The sequence below is a fragment of the Sturnira hondurensis genome, unplaced genomic scaffold (genome assembly GCF_014824575.4).
Source record: "Sturnira hondurensis isolate 20B ecotype Veracruz unplaced genomic scaffold, ASM1482457v3 Scaffold0018725, whole genome shotgun sequence".
Classification (NCBI taxonomy): domain Eukaryota; kingdom Metazoa; phylum Chordata; class Mammalia; order Chiroptera; family Phyllostomidae; genus Sturnira; species Sturnira hondurensis.
This window is the reverse complement of record NW_028091356.1, coordinates 331,339-356,028: the sequence shown is the minus strand read 5'-3', so window position 1 is coordinate 356,028 and position 24,690 is coordinate 331,339. Positions and strand designations below refer to the sequence as shown.

The following is a 24,690-nucleotide window of genomic DNA, read 5'->3' as shown; positions in this document are numbered from 1 at the left end:
CCCAGGGTCTGACTTCCAAGGGCCTCCTGGCAGTGCCCACCTACCTGACATCTTTCCCACCCCATGCCCGGAGCACAGACCTCTCCAGGAAATAGATGCAGTCTCTTATCTGCATGGTCTCAAATGCCATTGTGGGGGTGGTGTGGACTGGGGCGGGGGAAGGACAAATCACAGAGACCACAGTCACTGGACCCAGAAGCAACCGAGACAGGCCGCAGCTGCGAGAGAAGGGGCAGAAGCTGGCCTGAGTTCTAGGTCTCCTGTGGCTGCAAGCCAGGGGGGCAACAGGCCCCGCTTCCACAAAACCAGCCCACTACCCAGACACAAACGTGGGCAACGGGAGGGGGGCACTTCCTGCCACACAGGAACCCATCCTCTGCCCGCGGAAGCCCTTCACCCCGCCAGGCCTGGGCCAGGCAGGGCCGGCTCACTCCCTGGGAAAAGGCAGGCTCCCTTCCCAGCTCAGCTCTGGGCTGGCCCAGCCCAGGACAGCTCAGGACAGGGGCGTGTGTCGCTCCTTTGCCCTCATGTTGCCAGGGCTGTCTCCAAAGGGATTATGTGTGGAGGTAGGTCAAGGGGGGTTCAAGAGGTTCTTCATCACCCCACAGGTCCCCATGCCAGCCAGCCAGGGTCAGAGCCAGGGCAGAACCCAGGGGTCCAGGCCCAGCGCTGACTGCTCCCTACCCCACTTGCTACCCCACACTGCCTGACACCTGCCCTGGGGTAGAAAAGACCAGGCACTCCATGCAGGCACCTGGATTCCTGGGCCCCTGTGGCATGAGTGGTGTGTTCTTGGTCCGCCAGCAGACACCAAGGCCAGGTGGAAACAGGTAAAAGGCGCCTGGGCTTGGTGGCAAGGAGGGGGAGGGAAAGGAAGGGGCCCCAAGGTCTGGGCAGGATCCCTGCCTGGTACACCCTCCTTCCTGGCGGGCTGGAGAGGAACTACCGAGGTGCATCACAGGCACTGAGAAGAGGTCAGACCAACTGCTCTGCCCCACATTCCTCTCCGTTCCGCTGTCCTGGCTGACCCACAGCTCCGAGCGAGGATTCGGGGGGGTCCCTGCCACAGTGAGCCAGGACCCGGTGTCTCTGACCTCCCACAGCAGCAGACTGACGACCCAGGCAGCTCAGGCTGCTTGCTGCACACCCCCTTGCTGCACACACAGCCTGTAAGGTACAGACCACCTTGTGGATGCACCACACCCCCCCCACACTGTCTAATGTGCGTGCACACATACACTGCATGCTGTACACCATCTGCTGTACACAGCACATCCCCACACTGTCTGAAGCACATACACACCCCAGGATGTATACCACCTGCTGTGTGAGGTACCACCTGCTGTGTACACCACACCCCCCACATAACGCCTGATGCGTGCGCACTCTCTCTCTCTCACACACACACACACACACGCACACACACACACACACACACACAGAGTCTGCTGCACATCCCCTCCTATATATACAGCCTGTAAGGCACCACCGGCTAGAAACACTGCACCGCACACACTGCCCTGCACACAGCACACAACCCCCACAGCACCGGCTGCGATGTCCGCCGTGACCACCTGAACCTGCACCCAGAGCCCTCAGAGCCAGGTGCTCAGGACACCGTCAGGAACGGCCTGCCCCTGCACCTCAGCCCATCCACCCTCCATCTCCCCTTCCTTCTTGGCCCTTCTAGAACCTACCCAAGTGACTGGGGCCCTGCCGCACCCTTGCTGTCTGGCCTCCTTTGGGGCTCTCCTGACCACTGGCCTGCCTGGCCTGGAACTCACGGGCCCAGAGAAATCTGGGCCCTCCACACTGAGCTCCAAGAACCTCACACCCCTCCAACCCCCTGGAGAGAGAGGCCAAGAAGCAAGGCCTGCCTCCCCTCCCCCTCTGCTCCCCCTCTGTAAAGAGGGAAAATGTCAGATTCCCTGTCTCAGTGGTGGCTGCGGGGTGGGTTGGAGGGGGAGTGATTCAGCCGCCTCAAGAGTGTGGAGCGAGAAGAGCTTTTCCTGCCATTACCCAGCGAGGGAGAGGCTGGCTCGCTAATGGCTTCAATTACCACTCAGACGGGAACACTGGGCGGCGGGCTCTGCGCTCCTCACAGTCCGGACGGGCTCACCCCCAGCCAGCCTGTGCTGCTGAGCAGCCGCCTGGGTGTCACAGGGCAGTGGGGGCTCTGCCTGGGGAGCTGAGTGCAAAGGCCATGGGCCGGGGCACTCCCAGAGGCACCAGTGGAGCTGAGTGTGAGGGCAGCTGGCCCTGGTGTGGAGCAAGGCAGAGCAGGGGGCATGGGTCAAACTTGCAGGCCTGGATTCCCTTTTAGGAGCACACCAACCCCTCAACTGAGCCAAGTCACCCTGGGCAGCCCTCAGCCACTCCCCTAAAGAGCTCAGCTTGGGGCGAGGGGCCCTGGCCCAAAGGACCAGTCACACCCGGCTTTCGGAACCCCGTGGGAGGCCGGGGGCCAGGGCAGTGTGGGGTGCACTGTCACAGCCCCAGCTGCTCTCCTCCACCCCGCCCCTGGCACCTTTGAGGCCTCCCACTCCACTCTTTCTGCCAAGCCCAGAGCTGGTCAAGGTTACAGAGACCAACAGGGCAAGTCAACATTTCATCTCCTGGGTGCTGTGTTTCAGGGGCAGGAGGGGCTCATTCAGGACCATGGCTCCACCCCCACACACACGGGGAGTCTGGGTCAGACAGGCACCTGCCCTGAGCACTCCGCCACCTCGCCAGACACCCCCCACACTCTAGAAATACAAACACACCCCAGGTCCTGCTAAAGAAACCCTGATCCAAGAAGGCCGCTCGGGATGGAGAAACCCCCCCGAAAGTCTGAAACCCCCTCCTCTCAGGCCCTGGAAGACCATCCTCACCCTCCCCAACCCTTTAAAAGTTGAAGCGGCCCAGGGTGGAAGTAGGGGTAGGGGAGTGCCCACAGAGGACCTGCGGGGAGAGCCGGGGCCAGAGTTAGGGCCCGGGGCTTTGGGGGCACCTCTCGTTCAATGCTAAGGAGGAGGAGGCCCTTTCCCCAATGCGAGCGCCTGAGAAGATGCCCTCTGGGCAGTGGCCACAGTCCAGCCTTTCGGCCAGGTCCTAAATGCCAGGGCAGATGCCCCAAAATGCTGGGGCAGATACCAGCAGGAGGGGGGGCAGTGCTGGAATACCTGTCCTGAGGTCATGAGTGGGGACAATGAGGTCAGGGGTGGCAGGGTCAGAACACACAGCCATCAGTGACCCTGATCCAAGGCTTATCCTCGGATCCCCGCCCCACAGGTAAGTACCCCCCATGGGAGTAGAAGGTAGGGGCGGCACCACCCGATTCTGCCATGCACCAGGGACCACAGGCACTACCAGCTCAGATGTCTGTGCCTCAGGGATGTGAGGCTTCCAGCCCAACATTCTAGCAGCTGCCTTTCACGACAGAATCCTGTGAAGTGCTCAACTGCCCCATATTTCATCTTCCAAACCAGCTTGGGCAGTAGGAATTACATGCACACCTGTGAACACAGGTGGAGCAAATGAGGCTCAGAGGCATCGTTATGGCCCAAGGTCATGAGGTGAGAGAGTAAGTAGAGCTCTTGCTCTGGACCACCGTCCTCCACTGCCCCTCGAAGCTGGAGGGCCCCGCCCTGCCTCGCAGGACACACGCAGACCAGAGGAATTACTGAATGGGTGCGTGCACGAAGCCATAAAGCCACAGTGTGAAAACGGCCAATGTGAAAATATGCTCCGCCGCTCTTGTAATCAAAGAAATGCAAATTAAATTGAGATGTCATTTTTTGCTTATTAACTTGGCAAAGATATTTTTTTAATGCTAATTCCCACTGCTGGTAAGGATGCGTGGAAAAGAGCCCTCTCGTGACCTGCTTGGTGAGCGTCTAAACTGACACAATCTTCTGGAAACACTGAAAACCTCACAAAAGCACATGCCGTTTCGATCCAGCAGCTCTATTTCCGTGAATCCAGGAGGAGGAAGTGACCAGGAAGGTGAGCACATCACATCCGCACGGACGTGGACAACACCTTATTTATAAAAGCGAACACTGGAAATGCCGTATCTGTCCAACAACAGGGATGGCTAAATAAATCAGGGCGCTTCCATGCGACACTTACCCACAGCCATTAAAAATAATGATGCAGAAGAATACTTAATGAAGAGGAAGATGTTCATGATATTTAAAAAAAAAAAAAAGCAGCCCACAAACCACTGGGCAGAATGTGATCACATTTGTGTTATAAGGCACACACAGAAAACAGGCTATATGGAACTAACCCAATCTTTTTAGCAGAGGTAAGATAACAGGTGATTTTTTCCCCTAGGTGCTGTTTTTCACTCATCAAATTTTTAATAGTGAACGGGTATTGTTATGGTACTTTTTTTTAAAGCAACAATTGATACTGTATTTTGAAAACACACACAGACCCATTCGGACCGATAGATCCGCTGTGGCCGGGGGCTGACCACATCACGCTCCATCCTGTCCCTCACTTCCCGTCTCCCAAGAACGTGACCAGTTCTTTCCCCCTCTTCTCTCTGTGCCCTCCGGCTTCACTCACCCTCCCAAACAGTTCCATTCCCTCTTGCCTCTGGGCCTTGGCACACCCATCTGCTCCTCCTGCCAGGGCCCCACCCAGCTCCGACTCATCCTCGGATGCAGCTCCGACAGCAGCTCACTTCCTCCCCCTGCCCCATGCTCCTCAGCCCTCCAGGCTGCCCCCGCAGCACTCAGTGGAGACTGAAGTCCTGACGGCCTGGTCAGATGATCCTCTGGACACCAGGCAGCATTAGGGAGGCTTTGTGAGTGAACAGAGCAGCCATGAGGTGAGAGAAGACACTAAACTCCACGCACAGAGCCCCGCCCCCCTGATCCGGGACCCTTGCACCAGGAACACAGCTCTCTGAAGCCCACCAGAAAGCCCACATGAAAATCCAATCCGCTGGGACACACCACGTAAGCCAAGCAGCACACAGCGGCAGCCCCACCTCAGGTCAGACCCAGATGCGCCAGGGCCATGCCTGTCTCAGCAGAGTCCGGAGACCGGAGGCACACCGCTGCCTCAGCACAAGCCAGACAGTCCAGGCTGAATCCGACTACCACCCTTGTCCATCACTGGCCTTCGTCAAGCCCAGGATGGCCAGCTCTCCCTTCTGCCAAACACACCGGCCCATGGCGGGGACACGGTGGCTGGCTGGTTCTTCCCAGATGCCAGTCTGCCTGCCCACCTGCCATGTCCCTCCCCGGCACGTACCTTCCAGCACTGAGAGCTTAGCACTAGTGGTGATATCTCCCACGCTATTGGTGGCCGTGCACTCATAGATGGCTTCGTCTCGCTGTGCCCGTAACGGCTGGATCCGCAGCACGGACCCTGCCCCGTCATCGAACTCGATCACCTGCCAGAGGACAGACACCTGGTCACAACTTGCTCTGAATCAGCCACCCTCTGGCCTCCAAAACACCCCGGGGAGAGAGACCAGGGACTGGACACAGGACCAGACTCTGAAGTGGGTGGACCCTGGGCCCCGTCTGCCCCTCTTCACCCGAGGACGTACCTCGAAGCGCTGGGAGCTGACTTTCTTCCCCTTCTTCATCCACGTGATTCGAGGCTTGGGTTCCCCTGTGGCTTGGCACACGAAGGAGGCCACCCCTCCCGATAGCCCGGTCTGGTCCTCAGGGACCTTAACGAAGGCAGGTTTGCCTGGAGAGATGGAGACACCAAGTCACCACAGCACAGCCAACACTAGGTGGCAGTCATGAGGTGGCGGCAAAAAAGATCTATAGAAGAACTAACAGTGGCGATCCATACCCTTGTACAGTGCTTACTAGGTGCCAGGTGCTCTTCAAAGAGCTGTAGGTACATGAGGTGGGTGCTGCAATTACTTCTGCTTATAGAGAAGGAAAGTGAGGCACAGAGAGGTTAAGGGATTTGCTCAAGGTGACACAGCCGGTGGGTGGCAGAGCTGAGATTTGAACTCAGGCACCATGAGCCTGGAGTCCACGTCTGAACCACTGCACGGTCTCCAATGCTGCCCATCAATTCCAAACTCCAGGACAAAGGCGTGCAGAGAGCTGCTCACGACAGCCCCAGCATCTCCCCCAGACTCATCACTCCCCTACTGCTGTCCTCCCTGGTGATCGTACCCCCATCTGCCCCAAGGCTCAGGCCAGACACCGTGACTCCTCCTCTCCTCTGCCCCCACGTGCCAGCAGTCCCCAAGACCTAGACCTTCTAAGCATCTCTGGACGTGTTCCCAGGTGAATGCTTTCCTGTAAATCTGCCCTTCCACCCTGCCCCCACTGACGGGATTACTGCCTTCCGACAGCCTGGATGTCTCCCCAAGTGTCCACAGGGAGGCAGGGGGAGAGGAGAAGGGAGAGAGGCTCAGACACCATCCCACCACGCCCACATCACCTGGAGCCCACCTGGAGCCCACCTGGAGCGCCTGTCCCGATGAATCCCACCACCCAGGGTCACAGGACCAGAGCAGCCCAGCCCTCACCGAGACGCAGTAACACCTCGTTAATCCTGACAGTAGATCCATTTCATATTAATCAGGCCAATGAACAGCCCCAGGAAGGCTAATACCGTGAGAAACGACCTTTCAGCCCGCCTGCTCAGTGCTGATGCATCCAGGCTTGGCCTGGTCCCTGGCAAAGAAACGTGTGTGCGACGATAATAATACTTCGCTAAGCACCTACTCTGCACCAGGTACTTTATCTCATTTAGTCCTTCATGATCATTATCCCGTTTACAGGCTCAGAAAAGTCAAGTAACTCGTCCAAGGTCACACAGCCAATGGCACGGCACATCCAAGACTAGAATTCAAGCCTGTCTGTTTCCTTAGGGCCAGACACGAAACCATTCACATGGTATGGTGGGAGGCCTTGTCAAGAGCAGGGTCAGTGGTGTGGTGGGTGCCAAAGCCAGAGCGAAGAAGGTCAAGGAGTAGGAGCTGCAGCGGAGAGAGGGGCTAAGTGGTATTTAAACAGGACGGGCTGGGACGGGGAAGATAAGGAATATACGGCACCTGGAGAGGGGAGGGTTGGAGAAGGCTTCCACACGTCTATTTCTTCCTTCTTTTCTCCACTAAGAGGAGAAAGACAGTGCTGATGGGAAGAAGCCAGCAGAGAGGAAGAGGGTGCCACTCCAGTGGGGAGAGGAGGGACGGCAGATGGGGCAGGGTCCCCGGGGAGGGGAGGGTCCAGGGGGACCTCCAGGGTCAGGAGTGACAGCTGTGGGGACTAAGAGCAGGGAGGGATCCGTCTTCCTGAACACCCCAGGGCCCGGTGGGCTCTGGAGGGGTCACTTAATTATTAAGCAAATCCCTCCCCCTCTGAGACTCCATTCTCTCGTCTACAAAACGGTGCTGGTGACACAGGCCCGTGCAGGTGACACGCGATGACCTCTACAGACCACCTGCATGGGCTGGACACTGGTGGGCCCGGCGAGAGGGCAGCCACCCCTCTCCTGAGCATTACCAGTCTTAAAACCATCCCACGCAGCAGGTTGTATTATCACCCAATTTCTAAAGTGGAGACTCGGGAGGTTAAATAACCAACAAATCACAGAGTGATTTGCGGGGGAAAGCCAGGGTTTGAGCCGGTGGTCCAAATCCTGGAGCCGGAGACTCACCTGGCTGCTCCCGAAGTCGTTAGAGGGGGCAGGAAGCCTTGGGGAGAAAACACACAAGCCTGGTGGGGACCAGAGTGACACGGGGACAACATAAAGGTTCAGGAGGCCTCAGTCTGTCCCCACCCTTGTCCCGAATATCCTCTGAAGGAGGCTTTGGGCACCCCTGACCTGCAGTTGTCTGCACAGCCTGTCCCCTTCAGATAGGTCCTTGCAAGTAGGACGCTGCCCACTCAGGTTCCGCCAGGGCAGAGGGCGAAACTTTGCATACATGCTGTGCCCCTCCCGCACCCCCTCAGTTGGCACCTGAGGCAGCAGTGCCACCACCTCGGCCCAGGCACCACCTGCTCTTCCCTGGACCCTCCACCAACCTGCCAGGCAGTGTCCCTGCCCCTAGTCTTGCCCCCTCCAGTCTTTTCTTCACTCAGCAGTTGGGGCAAATGGACAGCCTCTCTCCTGTATTTGAAACTGTCCAAAGCCCCCCCCCACACACACTGCTCTCAAAACAAAATTTAAACAATCGTGGCAGACAGAGCCCTGACAGGTCTGACCCCCACCGCTTTCCGGGCTCCAGAGCCCTGGCTGGCTTCTCAGCCCTTGGATACGCAACCTCCCCTGCAGCCCCAGGGCCTTTGCACAAGCGGTTCCTCTGCCACACACCTCTTACATTGCTCTTTAGCTACTAACTCCTATTTACCTTTCTGAACTCAATTTAAATTTAAACATCATTTCCTCAGGAAGTGTTCCTCAGTTCCCCATCCCTGCCTCCATTAGCTCGGTTCCTGGCTTAAAGCTCTCTGGAACCTCCATCCGCAGTGCTCTCACAGCACGGCTCCTGGTCTGTTACGTAGGTGTGCGAGGTTATTGCTCTGGCTCGTGGTTATGTACATGTATAAGGTGACTGATTACTTTTTCCACATTTTGGGGAGTGTTTGAGTCATGGCTGCTTCCCCACCCAGAACAACAGCCCTCGGCAGGGCAGACACCAGGCCTCCAGGTCCCCAGCCCCATTGCAGGGCAGGGCCCAGTTCCTGGCACACAGGACCCGGGACAAAGAAAGAAGCCACTGACAAGAGAAAGCCTGAGGAGGATGGGGTCTGAAGCCCCCCACACATTTTGGGGAAGGCCCCTCTGCCAGGGAGAGAAGTAGGAGCAGAAACCCTTCTCGGCTCCAGTCTCAACGTGTCTGCCTAGAAACCAGAGGCTGGAACCTGCTGAACCGGAATGGCCGAGCAAGTGTGCCTGGGGGCGGGGCGAGGCGGGGCCTCAGCACCAAACAAAGAACCAGAAACTGGGGAGTGGCTCTCAGCCAGGTGTGGGTCTAGAGAAAGCAAGGGAAGGAGAAAGGCCTCAGTACTATGTGGAGGCTGGACTGGGCCCAGGGCCTGGGGCCATGGAGGAGGTGGAACACCCCTCTGGAGTCTGGAGTGGGGCCAGGGCCCCGCCTGGCCACCCACCCGCCGGAGTCCGGCAAGCCTGGCAGAGCAGCCTGAGCCTGGTACCGCCCACGGGACAGGTCCCTCCCCTCAGTCCAGCCTCGCCCTGCCTTCCCTCACTTCTCCCCACCCCCCCACCCAAGAGCACCTCACCTAGCACGGGAGTCGAACTAAACTTCAGCTCATCCTCCTCTCAAAGCCCTGCCAAGCCCTCGCCCCTTTTATTCACCAGGAGGACCTCCGGGGGGCAGAAACCTGACCATGTCTCTCCCCAGATCCAAACCCTCTGTCTTCCTGCTCCGCTCCCCTGCACTGGCTCCTGCTAAGGTCTCTGTGCTCACCTCTCTTGACTCTTTCAAAGAACAGCACCTGCGATGGGCCATACACTGTCCTGAATCCAGTGGACAGTGGACTCGCCACCCCCACCCAGGCTGCTCCAACAGGCCAGGCCCCTGGACACCTCCTTGCCTCTGTGTGTGCCCTGCTCCTCTCAGGCACCACACCCCGAAGCCCTTGGGTTCCCCATTCGAGCACTGATCTTCACATGCCGTGGTGACTGGTCAGGTCCCCAGGCAGGTGCACAAAGCCCAGCGACTTGACCAGTCTGTCCAGTGCTGACGCAGAGCTGGTGTTCCGTGAGCGTCTGAAGAGAGACCACAAGCCAGAAGGGGCTTTTGCTCCACCACAATGTGACATCCTCAGCCAGACCCCTCCCCTTGGGGCAGCAGCCTCTGTCTTGGGAGCATGCCCTGGGGCACAGTGGGAGTGGGCTGGCCTGGGAGTGGGTGGACAGCCCTGGGGACAGCCAAACTGGGCCACCTCCGAGGGTCCACCACCAGAGACTGACTGCTGTTACTCTGCCTTCCCTGCAACCCTACACACGACACACAGCACACGGAAGCAGAGAGCAGACACGCAGCAGCAAGAGCCAGGCAGGGGCGGGAGCTCCGGGAGAGGTGATTTCCCAGGCCCTGAACGACCTAATGAGCTGGGGACTCATTAGTGCTGGCTCTCGTGACTGCTCCACCCACCCCCCAGAAGCCCACTCAGAGACAACCCTGGGCTCCAGGGGACACTCAGGGAGCCCTAGGCCATGGCCTCCTATGGAGGGAGCATGTACTACGTGCCAGGCGCCTTGAACAGGTGACCTCAGTCAACCTTTCCAGGCAGGAGTGATCACCTTCATTGCGCAACAGGAAAACAGGCCCTGAGAGAGAAAGCAGCCTGCTGAAGTCCTCAGGGGACGGAGTCTAGACGGGACTCCAGTCCCTCCATGCCCCTGAGGACATGTGGAAGAGCGCTGTCGAACTGTGTGCAGCACCCTGCTGTGTTCCAGCCCCACAGGCTCTAGGGGGCGAGGGGATGGTATGCCAGACGCATCCTCAGCTCCTTAGGGCCTGGCCCCCACCCACCACCTACCTCTCCAGCCATCAGGCATCCTGTGCTCAGACGCTGAGGTTCCAAGTAAGTGGGCCGTAACCAGGGTCCTTCATCCCTGCCTGTCCCACGTGATCAAGGGACAAAAGGAGGATGGTACTCGCTGTAGATCTCCCACGAGTTCCATAAAGGAGCCCAGGCCCATGCCTGCTTCTTCCCCCAGTCTCCTCTCATTATGCAACACCCCCATTAGCAAGTGCCCACTCGCCCTTCAGGGACCCCCTCTTCCGGGACCCCCTCTTCCAGGACCCCCTCTCCCAAGATGCTCAGGCTACCACCTCTGTGCCAGTACACTCCCGACACAGCACCCACAGTGGTAACCCAAGCGCAGGTTCCAAAGGCAGGCCTGCGTTCTTCCCACCCCCACACACACGGCGGATCAGCAGAAACCTCTTCCTACTCAGGACCACCTCTGGCCTCACAAGACTCCCCCCTGAGAAGCCACAAAGCCCCAGGCTGGAGGAGTCGCCCAAGCCCCACAAGCCCAGGTCTCCATCAGAGCTGATTCGGCACTGATGTTGGGGCATTTGGGCTAAATCTCGCAGCTGCTTCCCCACCCTACCCCGCCCCCTGCTCCCCTCAGAGGCCAGGGCCCCCATTCATTTGTCTCGTTAAGAGGCCTATAGAAACACATTTGTCCACTCCGCGCTTCACTGCTCCGGTCGTCAATTCTCTGGGGTGCCTGCCCTACCTTTCGCAGCAGCTCTGGCGGCATTTGCAGCTCGCCGCTGGCCAGAAGTCTCCCAAGCCCAGCTCAAGCCTGGCCACCACAGTGAGACAGATCCAAAAGTGTGTGCAGCGTAAGGCGGGCTGGAAGACAGGCCCTGTATCCCAGGCCAGATCACCACAGCCACTGGCCCAGGCCCGTGTCCCATTCATTCCTCTCTGGCTGGAAGCAGAGACTAACCCATGTATTTCAGAGTCTCTGGCTGGTTCCTACATCCCTGACCCTGACCCTGACCTTCAGGCTCTGATCCTTAAGGGACCAGCATGAAGATCTGCTCTAAAAACTGTTCTGCTCTGCCCCAGTTCCTACTGGGGGTCCAAGCCTGACTCCACCCCTTCACTCACCTACTACTACACTCCAGGACCTGAGCTGGACAATGGCCTGACCCTGCAGAACTCACAGCCCAATGGGACAGGCAGACCCAAAGCAGGCGGTCGCAGTCACGCAATCTGGCGGGAGCACAGAGGAGCACCACCTGGCCCAGGCTCCTGGAGGAAGCGATGGCTCCAAGCGAATGGTCAGGTGACCGGATGGGGAAGAGGGTTCCGAGGAGAGAAAACAAAGAGGACCAGAGGCCTGGGAAGAAGTCAGCACGGCAGAGCGTGGGGTGGGAGGTCAGCAGGCAGGATGAGGTCGGCAGAGGCTTGACAACGCAAGGCCTGAAAAGGGGCCGAGAGCCCTAGGCTGGATCCTGAAGGCAAAAGGGAGGAGAGTGCAGGGTTTTAACTGGAGGGCGCGATGTGATCAGGCTTTCGTTCTGTAACAGGACTTTTAACTCCAGTATGAAGAGTACATTATGAGAAAAGAGACTGGAGGCTTGGAAGCTCAGGAGCTGTTGCATACAAAAGCTCCAACCAGAGCAGAGGGTGGCTTGGGTGAAGGGAGCAGAGAGAAAAGTGGATGCATTCCAAAGATATTTAGAAGGTAGAAACAACAGAACTTGGTGATGGATTAGATGTGGGGTATGAGAGGGAGGAGGCTGGGAGGAGGCCCAGGTTTCTGACTTGGGCGGCTGGGTGGGTGGTAATGCCATTCGCCAGGAGAGAAAACAGGAAGACGAGCAGGTTTGGGTGGGGGGTGGGGGTGAGGGGTACAGGCTGGGGCACGTTGGGTCTGAAGCAGGGGGAAAAGGCAGTTCTTCTCCCAGGAGGTGCTGACTCTGAAAGCCCAGCTGGGCAGCCCACCCTCAGCCTTCAAGCTCCCTGCCTGAAGGCCCTGAGAGTGGCCAGGGTGGGGGTGGGGAAATATCCAAGGGCAAATGACCACACCTGACTCTTGACAAGCCTTCACCTCCTTGTAACTGTGGGAGTCACACGCGATGACTTCTACCCCAACCTGCCCCTACAGGCTCAAGCACTAGCTAATCAAGCTTGGAGATGACCCCCACCCCCTAACCCCACCCTACTCGGGCCTGTCCAGCCTTCTCACTGCTAGCACCTCAGTGCTCCCATTACACCTCATCCCAATACGCTCCCCTCCCTCTTGCCCTTCTAGCCCCACCAGGGCCCAGCCAGGGAGGACAAAGGGCAGGAGCTCCAGTCCAACCCTTCTCCAGATCTGGTCCTGAATAATTAATGAGCCTCTGGAGAAAGGACCTGGGTGGGGCAAGAAGAGAATATCTTTGCCTTACAGACTTGGAGTGGGGGGTGGGGGGAGCCCTACTGCCTGCTGACCCCCAGGGTGACCCCTGGGTTGGCCCTCTGCCACCTCTGGGCTCTGCACAGGCTGGGAACATCCCCTTTCCCCCAGGGACCTTAGCTCCGACCCCGCCCCTCCCCCTCAGTGTGTAGATTGGCTAAATCAGTCCTATGCCCCGCCTCCTACCAGTAACCAAGCAGTGGTAACCATGGTGACGGGGCGGGCTGCGGCCAGTCTCACAGTGCCAGGCAGGGGGAAGGGCGGTAGGAAAGGGACCAAAGTTCGGAGTTGGATCTGGGCAGGGGACAATTCCACCTCCCCCAACACACACACGGAGGGGTGCCGGGGACCAACTTCCTCCTGGCCAAGTGCAATCTCCGCCAGACTCCCCGGGGCTGAGGGGCTGGGAGGGGGGGGTCTCTCCTTTGCCTTGAAGATCCAGGGGAGAGGGAAAGGAGGGGCCGTGCCTTCACACCTGCACACCCAGGGTCTAGAACCGGGGAAGAGCTATAATGGCTCTGCCTTCTGGGTCCACTCTGGGTGTGTGGACACAGGCAGCATCCCATTCCCAGGTCCACACACATTCCTCATGCGTGGTCTGCCCGCCCCCCCTTCCCACGCCAGCCCAACAGGGCTCTGCTGTGCCTTCTGCACAGACCTGCAGCGGCGCACACGGCACAGGCCTGAGCACATTGCCCAGTGACCACATGAATCCCAGTCAGGTCTCACCCCTAGCCCATAAAAGGGAGTCACGCTTAGACACGCCCAGCCCCACAGTGTCTTAAGGGACACGCAGGCATTCTGAAGGATTCACCCAGTATGCAACGAGCTGGGTGCTGCTTGGACAGGGTCTCTGTGTCGAGGGGTGGGGGGATTCTCTCTAGGACACTGAAAGGTCTGGAGAGGCATCTAGCCACCCTCTCTGTCCTCGTAGCTGCTCCTGCCGCCCATCCCAGAGTCCCGCTAAGAGGGACAACACCTTTTGACCTGGGAGATCCCACACCTCAAGGGGTCAGACTTACTGTCGCCGTGGGCGCCGGCCACCAAACCAAGCATCACCAGTGCGGGCACAAGGGGCACCATCGTCCTCCCTGGGGCTGGTTCAGGGGCCATCCAGGAGTCCAGCACCACGGCCAGCCACAGCCCAGGACAACCGACCTGTGGTGAAGAGAAGGGCAAGCTGGTCAGCCGGCATTCTCCAATGTCTCAACTGCCCACCATGCCGCCGCCAGGCCTTCCTCCTCACCCAGACCCCTGCTCATCCTCACTGATTACTGATCATCCACAGCCCAGTTCAACAGACCTGCCCCCCTGACTATACAATGATCACCCATACCTTTTTTTATTTTAAAGATTTTTATTTTAGTTTTAGAGAGAGGGGAAGGAAGGGAGAAAGAGAGAGAGAAACATCAATGTGCAGTTGCTTCTTGCGTGCCTCCCACCAGGGACCTGGCTAGCAACCCAGGCATAGGTCCTGACTGGGAATCGAACCCTGTAGTTTGCAGGCTGGCACTCAGTCCACTGAGCCACACCAGCCAGGCTCACCCATACCTTCTGACCCCTGTGACTACCCAGGCTCCTCACAGATCCCCCAGTGACCTTCAAAATAGCCCAAGAGTCACATTATAGGGTGAGGCCTTCGGGTCATTCTCCAAACCTGAAAAGGGGGCAGGGGGCTACTGAAACCAGATGGTGTACAGGGATGCTCCATCCCAGATCTGGAGTTTCCTATGCACCTCCTCAGGGAGCAGGGACAGAGGACCGGGGTCAGAGATACACAAAGACCAAACAAAAGAAGACAAAAACAGGAGTCAGAGAAAACTTAGCAGACTCACACAGGCCAGGGACTCCAGAGTCCCTGGGGTACCTGTCCTCCCTCCTTTCCCATCAGGGAGGAAGTGGGCAAGAGGCCAGACCCCACAGGCTGCGTGCAGACCTGAGCGCAAACTTGACAGTGGCGGACAGGATCCAGGTATCAGGGGCTCGAAGTCAAAGCCACAACCTGTCCAGGCTCGCCAGGACTCATGCTTAACAAACTGCAGCTGCCCACCTGGCCGCCCTCATCCTACCCAATTCCCACGGCACCTCCCCACTCCAGAGGGAAGCTACAGGGAGGCCCTGGTGACCAGGAATGGTGGTGCTGAACCTTAGATTCAACCCCACACCTCCCTGCCCTTGTCCCAGCAGGGCCACATGCTCCCAAGTGCCGCCAAGCTGAGTCAGGACCCTGTGCAGGGGGAGGACCTCATCTGGGGCGACCTCACCAGGCCTTGCTCACAGGGCTTCCCCGTGCTCCCTCCCGGCTCTGCCAGGAGCCGGAGTGAGGCCTTCGGCACGGTCATGCCGTGCAGCACGAACACACTGCTTTCTCGGCCCAGCCCCCATGGGGAACTCCCGAGGGGCGTCTCCCGTGTTCCCACACAGGGGGCTGCAGGGGATTCACACCAGTGCCCCCCAGCTTTCTTCACACCTTCCTCTGGGCAGGAGCTGGCATGTAAGTCCCTCACCGATGCTCTAAAAATGCCACAAGACAGAGGAGGAGTGAGTGACAGACAACACACCTTAGGGACCTGCAGTGGTACCCACTGACTCCGGTGGAGGGTCATGATCAGGGCCAGGCTCTGGCTGACCCACAACATTAAGAACATTTGCAAGGAGGTGACAGGACCGGTGATCGTGAGGGGCACAGCTGGAAGATGGTTCTGCGCCTTCCTAGAATTTGGACTCTGGTCTCATCTGAGAAAGCCAAAGGTCGCGAGACCAGAAGTCAGTAGGTGAGCAAAGGCGCTGGGACAAAGCAGGCAGGACTGTGAAGTGGGATGGGGCTGAACACAAAGGGAGAAGGCTGGGGGATGTCCCCGTCCCAGATCTCGCCAAAAGCCTGAGACAGGAGCTGAGCAGCAAAAGCAAGAAGCTGAAGGGGCATGGTGGGCAACCACATCACACCCAGGGCTGTGCTCAGTGGCCACAGAGCTCCAGGGGCCGAGACCTGGAGAGAGGGAGCCCCCACAATGAACGATGCCCTGCACAGGCAATTTGGGATGGAGGTCGAGCATCACAAAGCCCCTTCTGGGCTTGGCCATCAGGCCCCGCGGTGCAGCAGGGCAGCCGACAACAGAATCCGACATCCCAGTGGACATCAGGTGGCGAAATGCCCGGCCAGGCGTCACAAAGGCACGGTCCCCTGACACCATCATCCCGTAGCCCCTGGCACTGGTATCATGGCTCACAGCACAGCGGTGTGTTGCACCAAAAGACGGGGCAGAGGGGCCTTGTACAGACATCATGGGGACAGCAAGGCAACACAGAGGTTTAACCTTGGCTATAAGCAGCTGGTGTAAACCCCCTCAGTGCATGCACCACAAGGCTCCCCCCGCCCAGGAGCACCCATCATGGGGCACAGCTCCCTGGCATGGGCACGAAGGGGATGAAGCTACATGGGACAGACAGCATGGAGGTGCCACTGCACAGCACAGCCACCTGGAATGTGTGCCACCAATACCATCCTCACAGACTTGACTCCCTGTGGCTGCCCTGGTACACACAGCGATGTAACACCCTGGTGCAGACATCACAGATGTGCAGCTGTCTGACCCAGACACCATCAGGGTGACAGCGGGCCCAGGCGTCATAGGAGGGGAGCCCCCGACAGACATCCTAGAGGTGTGACTCCCCAGTGCTTTATAACAGAGGTGTGACCCCCATTATAGATACCATGGAGGTGTCAGTCCCTTCTACTTGTACTGGGGACATGTGAAAGGGTTGTGTGTCCCCAATATAGCCATCACGGGGATGCAATGCAGAGCAGGTATCATGTTGGACAACATTGGATGAGATTCTGATCATGGGTGTCCCTGGGCCTCTGGTAACCCCAGCCTCCTGTGACAAACATGAGGGGCTCTGACTTGGGGACTCTGGGGGTCCCCTGTTTGTCTGGGCCTGCTGTGTTCGTGACCCTGTTTGGACCCAGAAAGCAGAAGAGACAGAGGTGGACAAGTTGAAAAGGTATTTCTTCTCCTAGAGAGCTCTCCCAGGGGCCCATGGACACAGGGACGTGGCTGCCCAGAGAGAAGGGTGACATGGGGACACACACACGCAGACACGTTCCCGGGGAATTACTCAGGCAGCCACGTGGCTGTCAGGGCCGCTCCCCTGTCAGCTCCTGGCATGAGCGAACTGCTCCCCCCCTCCCGCCCCGGAGTCCTGCACTGTCAGGGAGTGCAGGCTGCTCCTGGTTCGAGGGCCCCTCACCCAGAGTCCCAGGTCCCTACTCCCGAGGGCTCAGAGTTCCTGTGGGGAAAAGGCAGGAGGGCATCAGGGAGGCAGGGCAGTGCTGGCCTTGAGGGGGTGGCAGAGAACCTACTGAATCCGGCACCACAGTGTTAAGAGCAGAGCGCCACCTCGGCCGGCACGGCTGGGTGAGTCCGGGCCCTCGAAGCCTGCGCTGGACACCAGGCCGCACGGACACCCGCATGCCCAGGCGCGTCGCTGACCTGCACTGTGGGCCATCAGCTCTACCAAAATGACATCCTTGGGCAGGGAAACAGCTCTGCTGTAGGAGAGAGTATAATTAAATGTAATTCTTCTGCATTCTGAAGGGTTTTAATATACCCTTTTTCTTTGCTCCGTCAGTAGCAAGCTGCCAAGCACCCTTTCTCGGACAGAACTGTCCTTTATTCTCAAATTTTGTCCTTGGTGTTAAAATGTCCTTTCTTGTATGAAACGATGGTGAAAGCAGACAGCAGTTATTTTTTTTTAAATCATGTCCTTACTCGGTAAAATAAAAATTGCCAACCCCATGCCTGGTCCCCAAGTACTTCTGGTAACTGTGCTGGTTCGTGAAATCAAAGACCCCAGGAGGCAGGGTCTGAGGGAAAAGGAGGAGGGGCCGGCACTGCACCAAGCCACAGGACTCAGAAACAATCGTCACAGAAATGCATGTTACATGGAGGTCCTGTCACCTCCACGCAGCCCAACCTAACCACCCTGGTCAGCCCCACCCCCTGAGGCCACGTGATGCCAGAGACGGGGTGGGGGTTCCCTGGCTGGAGAACAGCTGGGATCATTCCGACCTCCTCATGAATATGCCAGCACAGATTGATTTGTTTCCCTTGGGCACGTGTTATTATTCACAAATATTAATTAATCTCTAAATACCACCTGTTCCTCCGGCTCCCTCCCGGCCTCCTGCCCAGGCCAGGACCCTGTTCCCAGGAGGCTGGGGCCCCAAAACGGACGTCGGCAGAAGGAAGGGCACCCAGGGCCCCACAGAGCGCTGGCCAAGGGGAAAGGTTGGCGTCTGACTGAGAGGAGCCCGAGGGCGGGGAGGGCTGGAAGCTGTTCATCTTCTCGTCTGCGGGCGGCTAACCGAGCCCTTCCGTCACGTCTCGGACAGTTCGCCGCGTGGCACTGCAGCAGCGGCCACGGAGGCGGAAACAGGCTCCTTACACTTGGGAGAGGAAAACCAACACGTTTCCAACTCTCACCAAACCAACGGCCGGATTATGGCAAGAATAAACCGAGGGCTCAGCCGGGACCCCGGCTCTGGGGAAGGAGCCACGGACAGCAGGCTGCCTTCCTCTTCCAGCCAGGGACCAGCATCTGTGAGCGCAGCCCGGAACAGCCCGCCTGCCCTGCCCATTCTCAGCCCTCAGCTGCTCAGCGTCCCCTGAGCGTGCAGGGGGATTGAGAGAGGATCCCAGGGTCTCCAGGAGGTAGGGGCACACAGCCCAGCACAGGCTCAGCTCCGGGGCAGACCAAGGGGACCGGCAGGAGCACCTTTCTACAGCCGCCATCCCCAAGCCACCAGCCCTCGGCCTCCTTCCCTGGGGAGTGGGGCCTCCCTTGGGGAATGCTCCCCAGCGTGGCTGCCTCCAGGCCTCGGCACTTGCGGCTCTCTCTGCGGGAAGAACGCCCTTCTCCTGCCCCAGCCACCTACTCACCCTTCAGAGCTCAGCTCGAGTGGCCCATCAATGAAAATCCGGTCTCCCCCAGTTTTCCAGATTTGTACAGATTAGTAAGGCAGCAAGAGGTGATGCAGCGCAGTGGTTATCAATCCAGGGCAACTCTGTTCCCTGTAGGACACCACACGATGTCTGTTGACATTCGCTAGCACTGAGGACAGGGCTGGGGGGCAGGTGCTGCTGGCATCTCGTGGGAAGAAACAACGGATGCTGCCAGACATCCTAGAGACGTCCTGTAAGAGGCCGGCCCGCCACCACAGAGGACTATATGGTCAGTGTGGTCAGTGCTGAGGTTGAGAAACCCTAATGGAGACAGCAAGCTCTTTTGCAGACATGGCCTAGGGACTGCCCTGGCCCCTGCCCGGGAACCCAGTCCCCTGTGAGCACCCTGAGGCCTCAGCCTGACTCAACTCCCGTATTAGCTGTCTGAGGGCCTCTGGGTCTCAGAGCATCACCCACCCCACCCCGCCCCACCCACCTCCAAGTCAGCCTTGCCTCCAGAAGCTGAGCTTTACAGTACACCCCGCCCCTTCATACATGGTGGCCTCCCCAGAAGACAGGGGGGTTGTACTTTTAGGCGCCTTTTCTGGTAAGGCTGGGCTCCTGGGTAGGTGAGACCCATCATGTCATAATGGACAGGTAAAGGGACACAGGTATTCCCACACCCATCCTCTCCATCTGACCTTCCTAACCTGTGCCAAGTCCCTTCCGCCTGCAGCTTCCAACTAACCTCGATGTCCACCTCACCACACACAGGACCCGGCCCCCAGCGGATACCCGATACACACTCACTTCCCTCCCCTGCCCTTGGCTTCCATGCCCTATGCATTCAGCTGTCCTTGCAGATCGAGGTCTGAGCCAGGAGGCTGGGTGATGAACAAGACAGCCCTGGGCTCTGCCTTCAAGGAGCTCACAGAGGATGGCCCAACAGGAAGTTGGCCTCCCCATCCCGCTCTGCCTCCAGGACCCCAAGTCAGCGATAGCCACTGTGCCAGCCAGGCCTCCTCCAATTCTCTCTTCTCTTCATCCCATACACCCAGCTGATCAATACAGTGGGTTTTTTATTATTTTAAAAGTATGTTTATGATGAGGCGGGGGGGGGGGAGAGAATGAACGAGAACATCAATCAGTTCTCTCCCATACGTGCCCTGACCAGGGATCAAACCTCCAGTTGTTTGGTGCATGGGACAGCGTTCCAACCAACTGAGCCACACTGGCCAGGGCTGGTAAGTTCGAATTTGCCTGACACCCATCCCGGCCACCACGTTAGGAAGAGCTGCCACCGCTCACCTCTTACGTGGGCTTCGTGCCTTTGGTCACTCCTTCCAGTCCGTCCTGCACACAGACCACTGCCCCCTTTAGCTCACAAACATGCAGATCTGATCGTGCCCCTCAAGCACACCTTGTCTGCTGCCTTCTTCCACAGTAGGTACACAGACACGGTCTCGTAAGTCGAAAAAGGACATGGAGATGGACAGACGAATGTGTGGACGCTGCTTCTCTGCTTAAGGACCTCCCATGCCTCCACGTCACCCTCAGGAAAAAGCCCCAAGTCCTTAGCCCAACATCCAAGGCCCATCACGCTGACTCCAACTTAACGCTCCAACCTCATTCCCTGCAACTGCAACACACCCACTTGTGCTTCCAGCAGAAAGTAAAGAGGAGAAGCGGGCCTCAGGGAACAGGAAGGGTGCGCCCGGACCTGTGGGCAGCCTAGCCCTCCTACCACAGCCAACGGCTGGTGAGGACAGGCTTCCCTACAGAGACACGGTGAGTGGAAAGGCAGACAGATCCCAGGACGCCACCGGGAAGCCTATTTCACACCTACGGCAGCTGACAAGCTATGTATCGGTCCCCACCCACCTCCATCATCCACCCCAGTCAGAAACCCGGGTGGCGTCCCTGACGCCTCCCTCCCTTGTGCCCCACATTCAGTCCTTCACCATGTCCTGTCAACTCCACCTCCCTCAGCAGCACTGGAATCCCTCCTCTCCACCTCCATCACCGCCTCCCTGGTCCAGGCCTCCGTCATCCCTCGGCCACACGCACCCCGGGTCACGTCGTGCCCCTAGTGACACCCCTTCTGTGGTCCTCTGCCAGCCTGTGTCAAAACCCAGGTCACTCAGTCAGGCCCACAGGACTCCTCTGCGTCCCTGCCCCTGCACCCCTGGGGCACACTCACCCAGCCTCTGCTTGCTCACACCAGTCACTCTTGGAAGACCAGCACTGAGGGCAGGGTGCCGGGGCCTCCGCTCCTTCCTGGGGAGAGAGGAAAGAATGAGAACATCAAGCATTTCATCACAGCGGAGTACGTACTGACACAGAAAGACACTCAAATGTGCTATTTATGCGGGGGAAAAAAGCAGGTGATGGAACTGTTTGGGAAGGGTGATCCCCATCTGGCGAAAATGCCCTTCTCCCTACTCGCTCGCTTATTTGGTACTCCTGAGCACCTACTATGTGCCAGGCTTTCTTCCAGCCATCTGGCATATAGATGGGAACATCCTAAACCAAGTCCCTGGTCTCAGCAGGAAAACTGTGTCCAAACTCCTCAACATAACCCTCTAGCCAGCGGAGCAGTCGGCACTGCCCGCCCCTGCAGCCCCTGCCCAGCTCCCCTCCCTCCCAGCCGCCAAATGCAAGAACGTCCTCTTCGGATCTGCACACGTGCCACATTTCTTCCAGTTGTCAGCCCAGGCCTCCGCCTGGAAGGTTCTAGCCATGAGTTTCTAGCCAATGACCCCTCAGATCTCAGGGCTGATGATACTTTCTCACATGATGTCCTAGACTACACGCTGGACCCTGCCTTGGAGCAGACACCAGAAATGTGATGGTTTATTTGTTTATACATTTGCTGAGTGGCCACGGCGTCACACCCATAAGGTAGGTGTGTGCCTGGTTCAGCTCTGTACCCCTAGCACCCAGCAGAGAGCTGGCACACAGTAGGTACTCCGTCAAGGTTTGCTGAACGAGTGGATGAATGCACGAATGAGTTCATGGAAAACAAGCCAGCTTGGAAGCACCACACCAGCATACATGCAGCCTTCAAAGAAGCTTCAGAGCAGTATTTATGTTGGACTTTCTGCTTCTCTATAATTTTTAAAATGAAGGTGTGCCCTGGATGCCTCCTCCGCTGGCACACATACAGCCACAGAGTGGGCCCCTTCCCTCTAGAACCCTTACTGAGTCCGCACCAGTGTGGGCACTGTCCTGGGTTGGGGCAGGGGCCAGACCCGCCCTCGCCGCCTCATCACTACCTCACCACAGTGACTTGGCGCTGCTGATGCCCGCGAGGTGCAGGCCACACCTCTCAGCGGGCTTCTCCTCAGCCTCCCGGCCCCTGTGTGTGGCCCTCTCTGCCCCACACAGCAGTGCCATCTCAGCTCCTACCAAATCGGACCCACAGACTGGAGTCCAGGCAACACCCTCACCGGCCAGGCCAGCCTCCTGTCCCTGGGAATCACTCGAGACTGACAATTTTGTCCACATGGGGGATGTCCTCGCTGACTGAAGACTCACCAGCCCAGCACCATCCACACTGACCCTGCGGGCTCTCATGCTCTCCTGTCTCCCTCACCCCGCAATCCCCCAAGAACCAACAGCCCTGGGACTCACTCAGAGTGGCTTCCCTTCCCCAGACCACTGAGTTTCTCCAAAAAGTTCCCTGTGGCTGCTGCTCCTGGCACACAGGCTGCCAGGCAGGTCTGGCCAGACAAACCAGCTTCCGTGTCCCAAACTCAAAGGCCCATTTGTCTGGGGATGCCCGCGGGGCCTCATAGTGGCCGACGTGAGGTAGCTGTTGGCCCTACCGTTGCTCAGGGACCCTGAGGCAGAGGGGTGGAGTCCCAGGCGGAGAACAGTGAAGCCAGCAGGCAATATGGCCATGCCCATGGCCACACCAGGAGCACTGGGCCTGGTGCCTGCAGACTGGACCTAAACTGCGCAGGGGCCGCACCTGCAGTATGTGCCCCAGTGGCCTGGAGAGCAGACGAAACGGGTCCTTGGAACGACCCTAGTGCACAGAGAACTGCACCAGGGCAGGATTCTAGAACAGCACTCGAAAGCACACCAGTCCGGGAGCAAACTGGCCCCCAAACCACCTAGAGAGCCACCCTGCGATGAGCCCGGAACAATCACTGACTGCCGGATACACCCAGAGCACCAACGGGAAAGCTACTCAGAAAAAACTTGACTGGTACCGGAAACAGGTTGGAAAAATCTGCCTGGCACTCAGAAAGGCCTCAGAAGGGTGAGGTTGGCAGCCAAGGCCAAAATCAGGTAAGACGGCCTTGGCACCAACCCGGGGGGGCTGGCCCCCAGCAGGGTGCTCCCTCACCCGCTAGGCCTGCGAGCTGGCCTGGCAGTGGGACCAAGGACAAGCTGAGATCTGGAGAGGCGCAGCCACCCCGCAGGCAGCGCCTGTGGCTGCACCAGGAATAGTCCCCAGACGCAGCAGCTACGACACTGCCGCGGAGGGGAAACCACTTTTCCCGGATCTGGAGGGTGTGGACACACACGATCCTGGTGCGTCAGACGTGTCCCCGTCCCACGTCCGCCCGGCGCTCAGAGGCAGGCGTGGGAATAAAGAACCGCACTAGATACCCAAGGTCCTGGTGGGCGGGGGACACGGGCGGCTGAACTGCCCCTCCCGAGAGTCCCCTCCCCTTCTGATGGGGGTGGGGCTGCACCCCCCACACGGATGGCGATTACAGGGAGGATCGCTGACACTGAGACCGTGCTCACTAGATGCCAGGCCTGTCCTGAGCAGCTTCAGCACATTAACTCTCACGCTCATAACAACCCTGGAAGGCACAGGGTTGCATCACACACACTCGACACATGAGAAAACAGATTCGGAAACGCTCAGCGGCCCGCTCAAAGCTGCAGGGCGGTTGGTTAGGTGGAGTTGGCCCCCAGCAGTCAGCAACCAGAGCCTCGATGCTCTTCACCACGGAGGCTGTCTTGTGCCCAGGAGCACAGCTCTGCACTCACTCACTGTCTGTCCTTTCTCGGGCCCAGGCTTCTCTCAAACTCTAGAGGCTCGCCCCCACCCCTCCTGTATGTCCCCGCCACCCCTGCCCCAACCCACATGCTGCATCGCAAACGCAACGTGTCCGACCACGAGCTCATTATCTGCCCCCCAAACCTCCCTCTCCTCCCAAGTCCCGAGCTTGGAGAAGGGCCCCCTCCGTCACTCCCAGGAACCTGTGCCCCTCCTCTTCCCCACCCCACCTCCAACAAATCATCCTGTCCTAGTAAACGTGCCTTCTAAATGGCTCCAGGATCCTGCCGAATCCAAGCCCCCACCATCATCCCCCTGACTCCCCCGAACAAACCCTCCTCCTCACTGAGCACCTTGGCTCCATCCACTTCTGGTAACAAATCTGGTAACATACCGCACAGGTCCCACCCCAAGCCTTAATCCTTTGGGTCCCTCTCCTGTGTCCCCAGAGTGAAGTCCTAGCTAGTTAAGAGGGCACTCGAATCCCTCCGTGCTCTACTGCATCTCTGAGTACCCCACAAGGGACAAGATCTCTGGGTCTTCACTCATATTATTATTTTTTTCTTTTCCCTACCTGAAGCACTTTTTCTTCAACTGAAGAACTCCTATTCACCTCTCAAAACCCAATTCAGATAGCCCCTTCTTGGGGGACTTGTCTCACACTGACCCTGGATCCTCCTCTGCATTATCATGTTGAATCCCTGCAGCTTCTAACCTCAGCTTAGTGTTATGGCTGCTTTAGCTGAGCTAACGCTGAGCCCAACCTCAGCAGCTACTAAGGGGTGGTGGGCTGCCTCTTCTACACAGCTGTCAGTCCCACAGGAAGCGAGGCAGCCTGGCTGAAAGTGCCTAGCCCAG

The 24,690-nt window shown here is 58.4% G+C and overlaps 1 protein-coding gene across 7 annotated transcripts in view; it reads right to left on the bottom strand.

The window, feature by feature from the left end:
* Nucleotides 1-24,690, bottom strand: part of PTPRF (protein tyrosine phosphatase receptor type F) — an 81,903-nt gene that overhangs the window by 54,283 nt on the left and 2,930 nt on the right. For all 7 annotated transcript variants that reach the window (XM_037069646.1, XM_037069650.1, XM_037069647.1 and 4 more), the window contains exons 2-5: nt 21,013-21,089; nt 13,890-14,025; nt 5,552-5,697; nt 5,251-5,392 (exon numbers count right to left, since the gene is read on the bottom strand). In XM_037069646.1, the coding sequence (XP_036925541.1) occupies nt 5,251-5,392; nt 5,552-5,697; nt 13,890-13,980 (379 nt within the window). In that variant the 5' untranslated portion in view covers nt 13,981-14,025; nt 21,013-21,089. The remainder of the gene's footprint in view (nt 1-5,250; nt 5,393-5,551; nt 5,698-13,889; nt 14,026-21,012; nt 21,090-24,690) is intronic.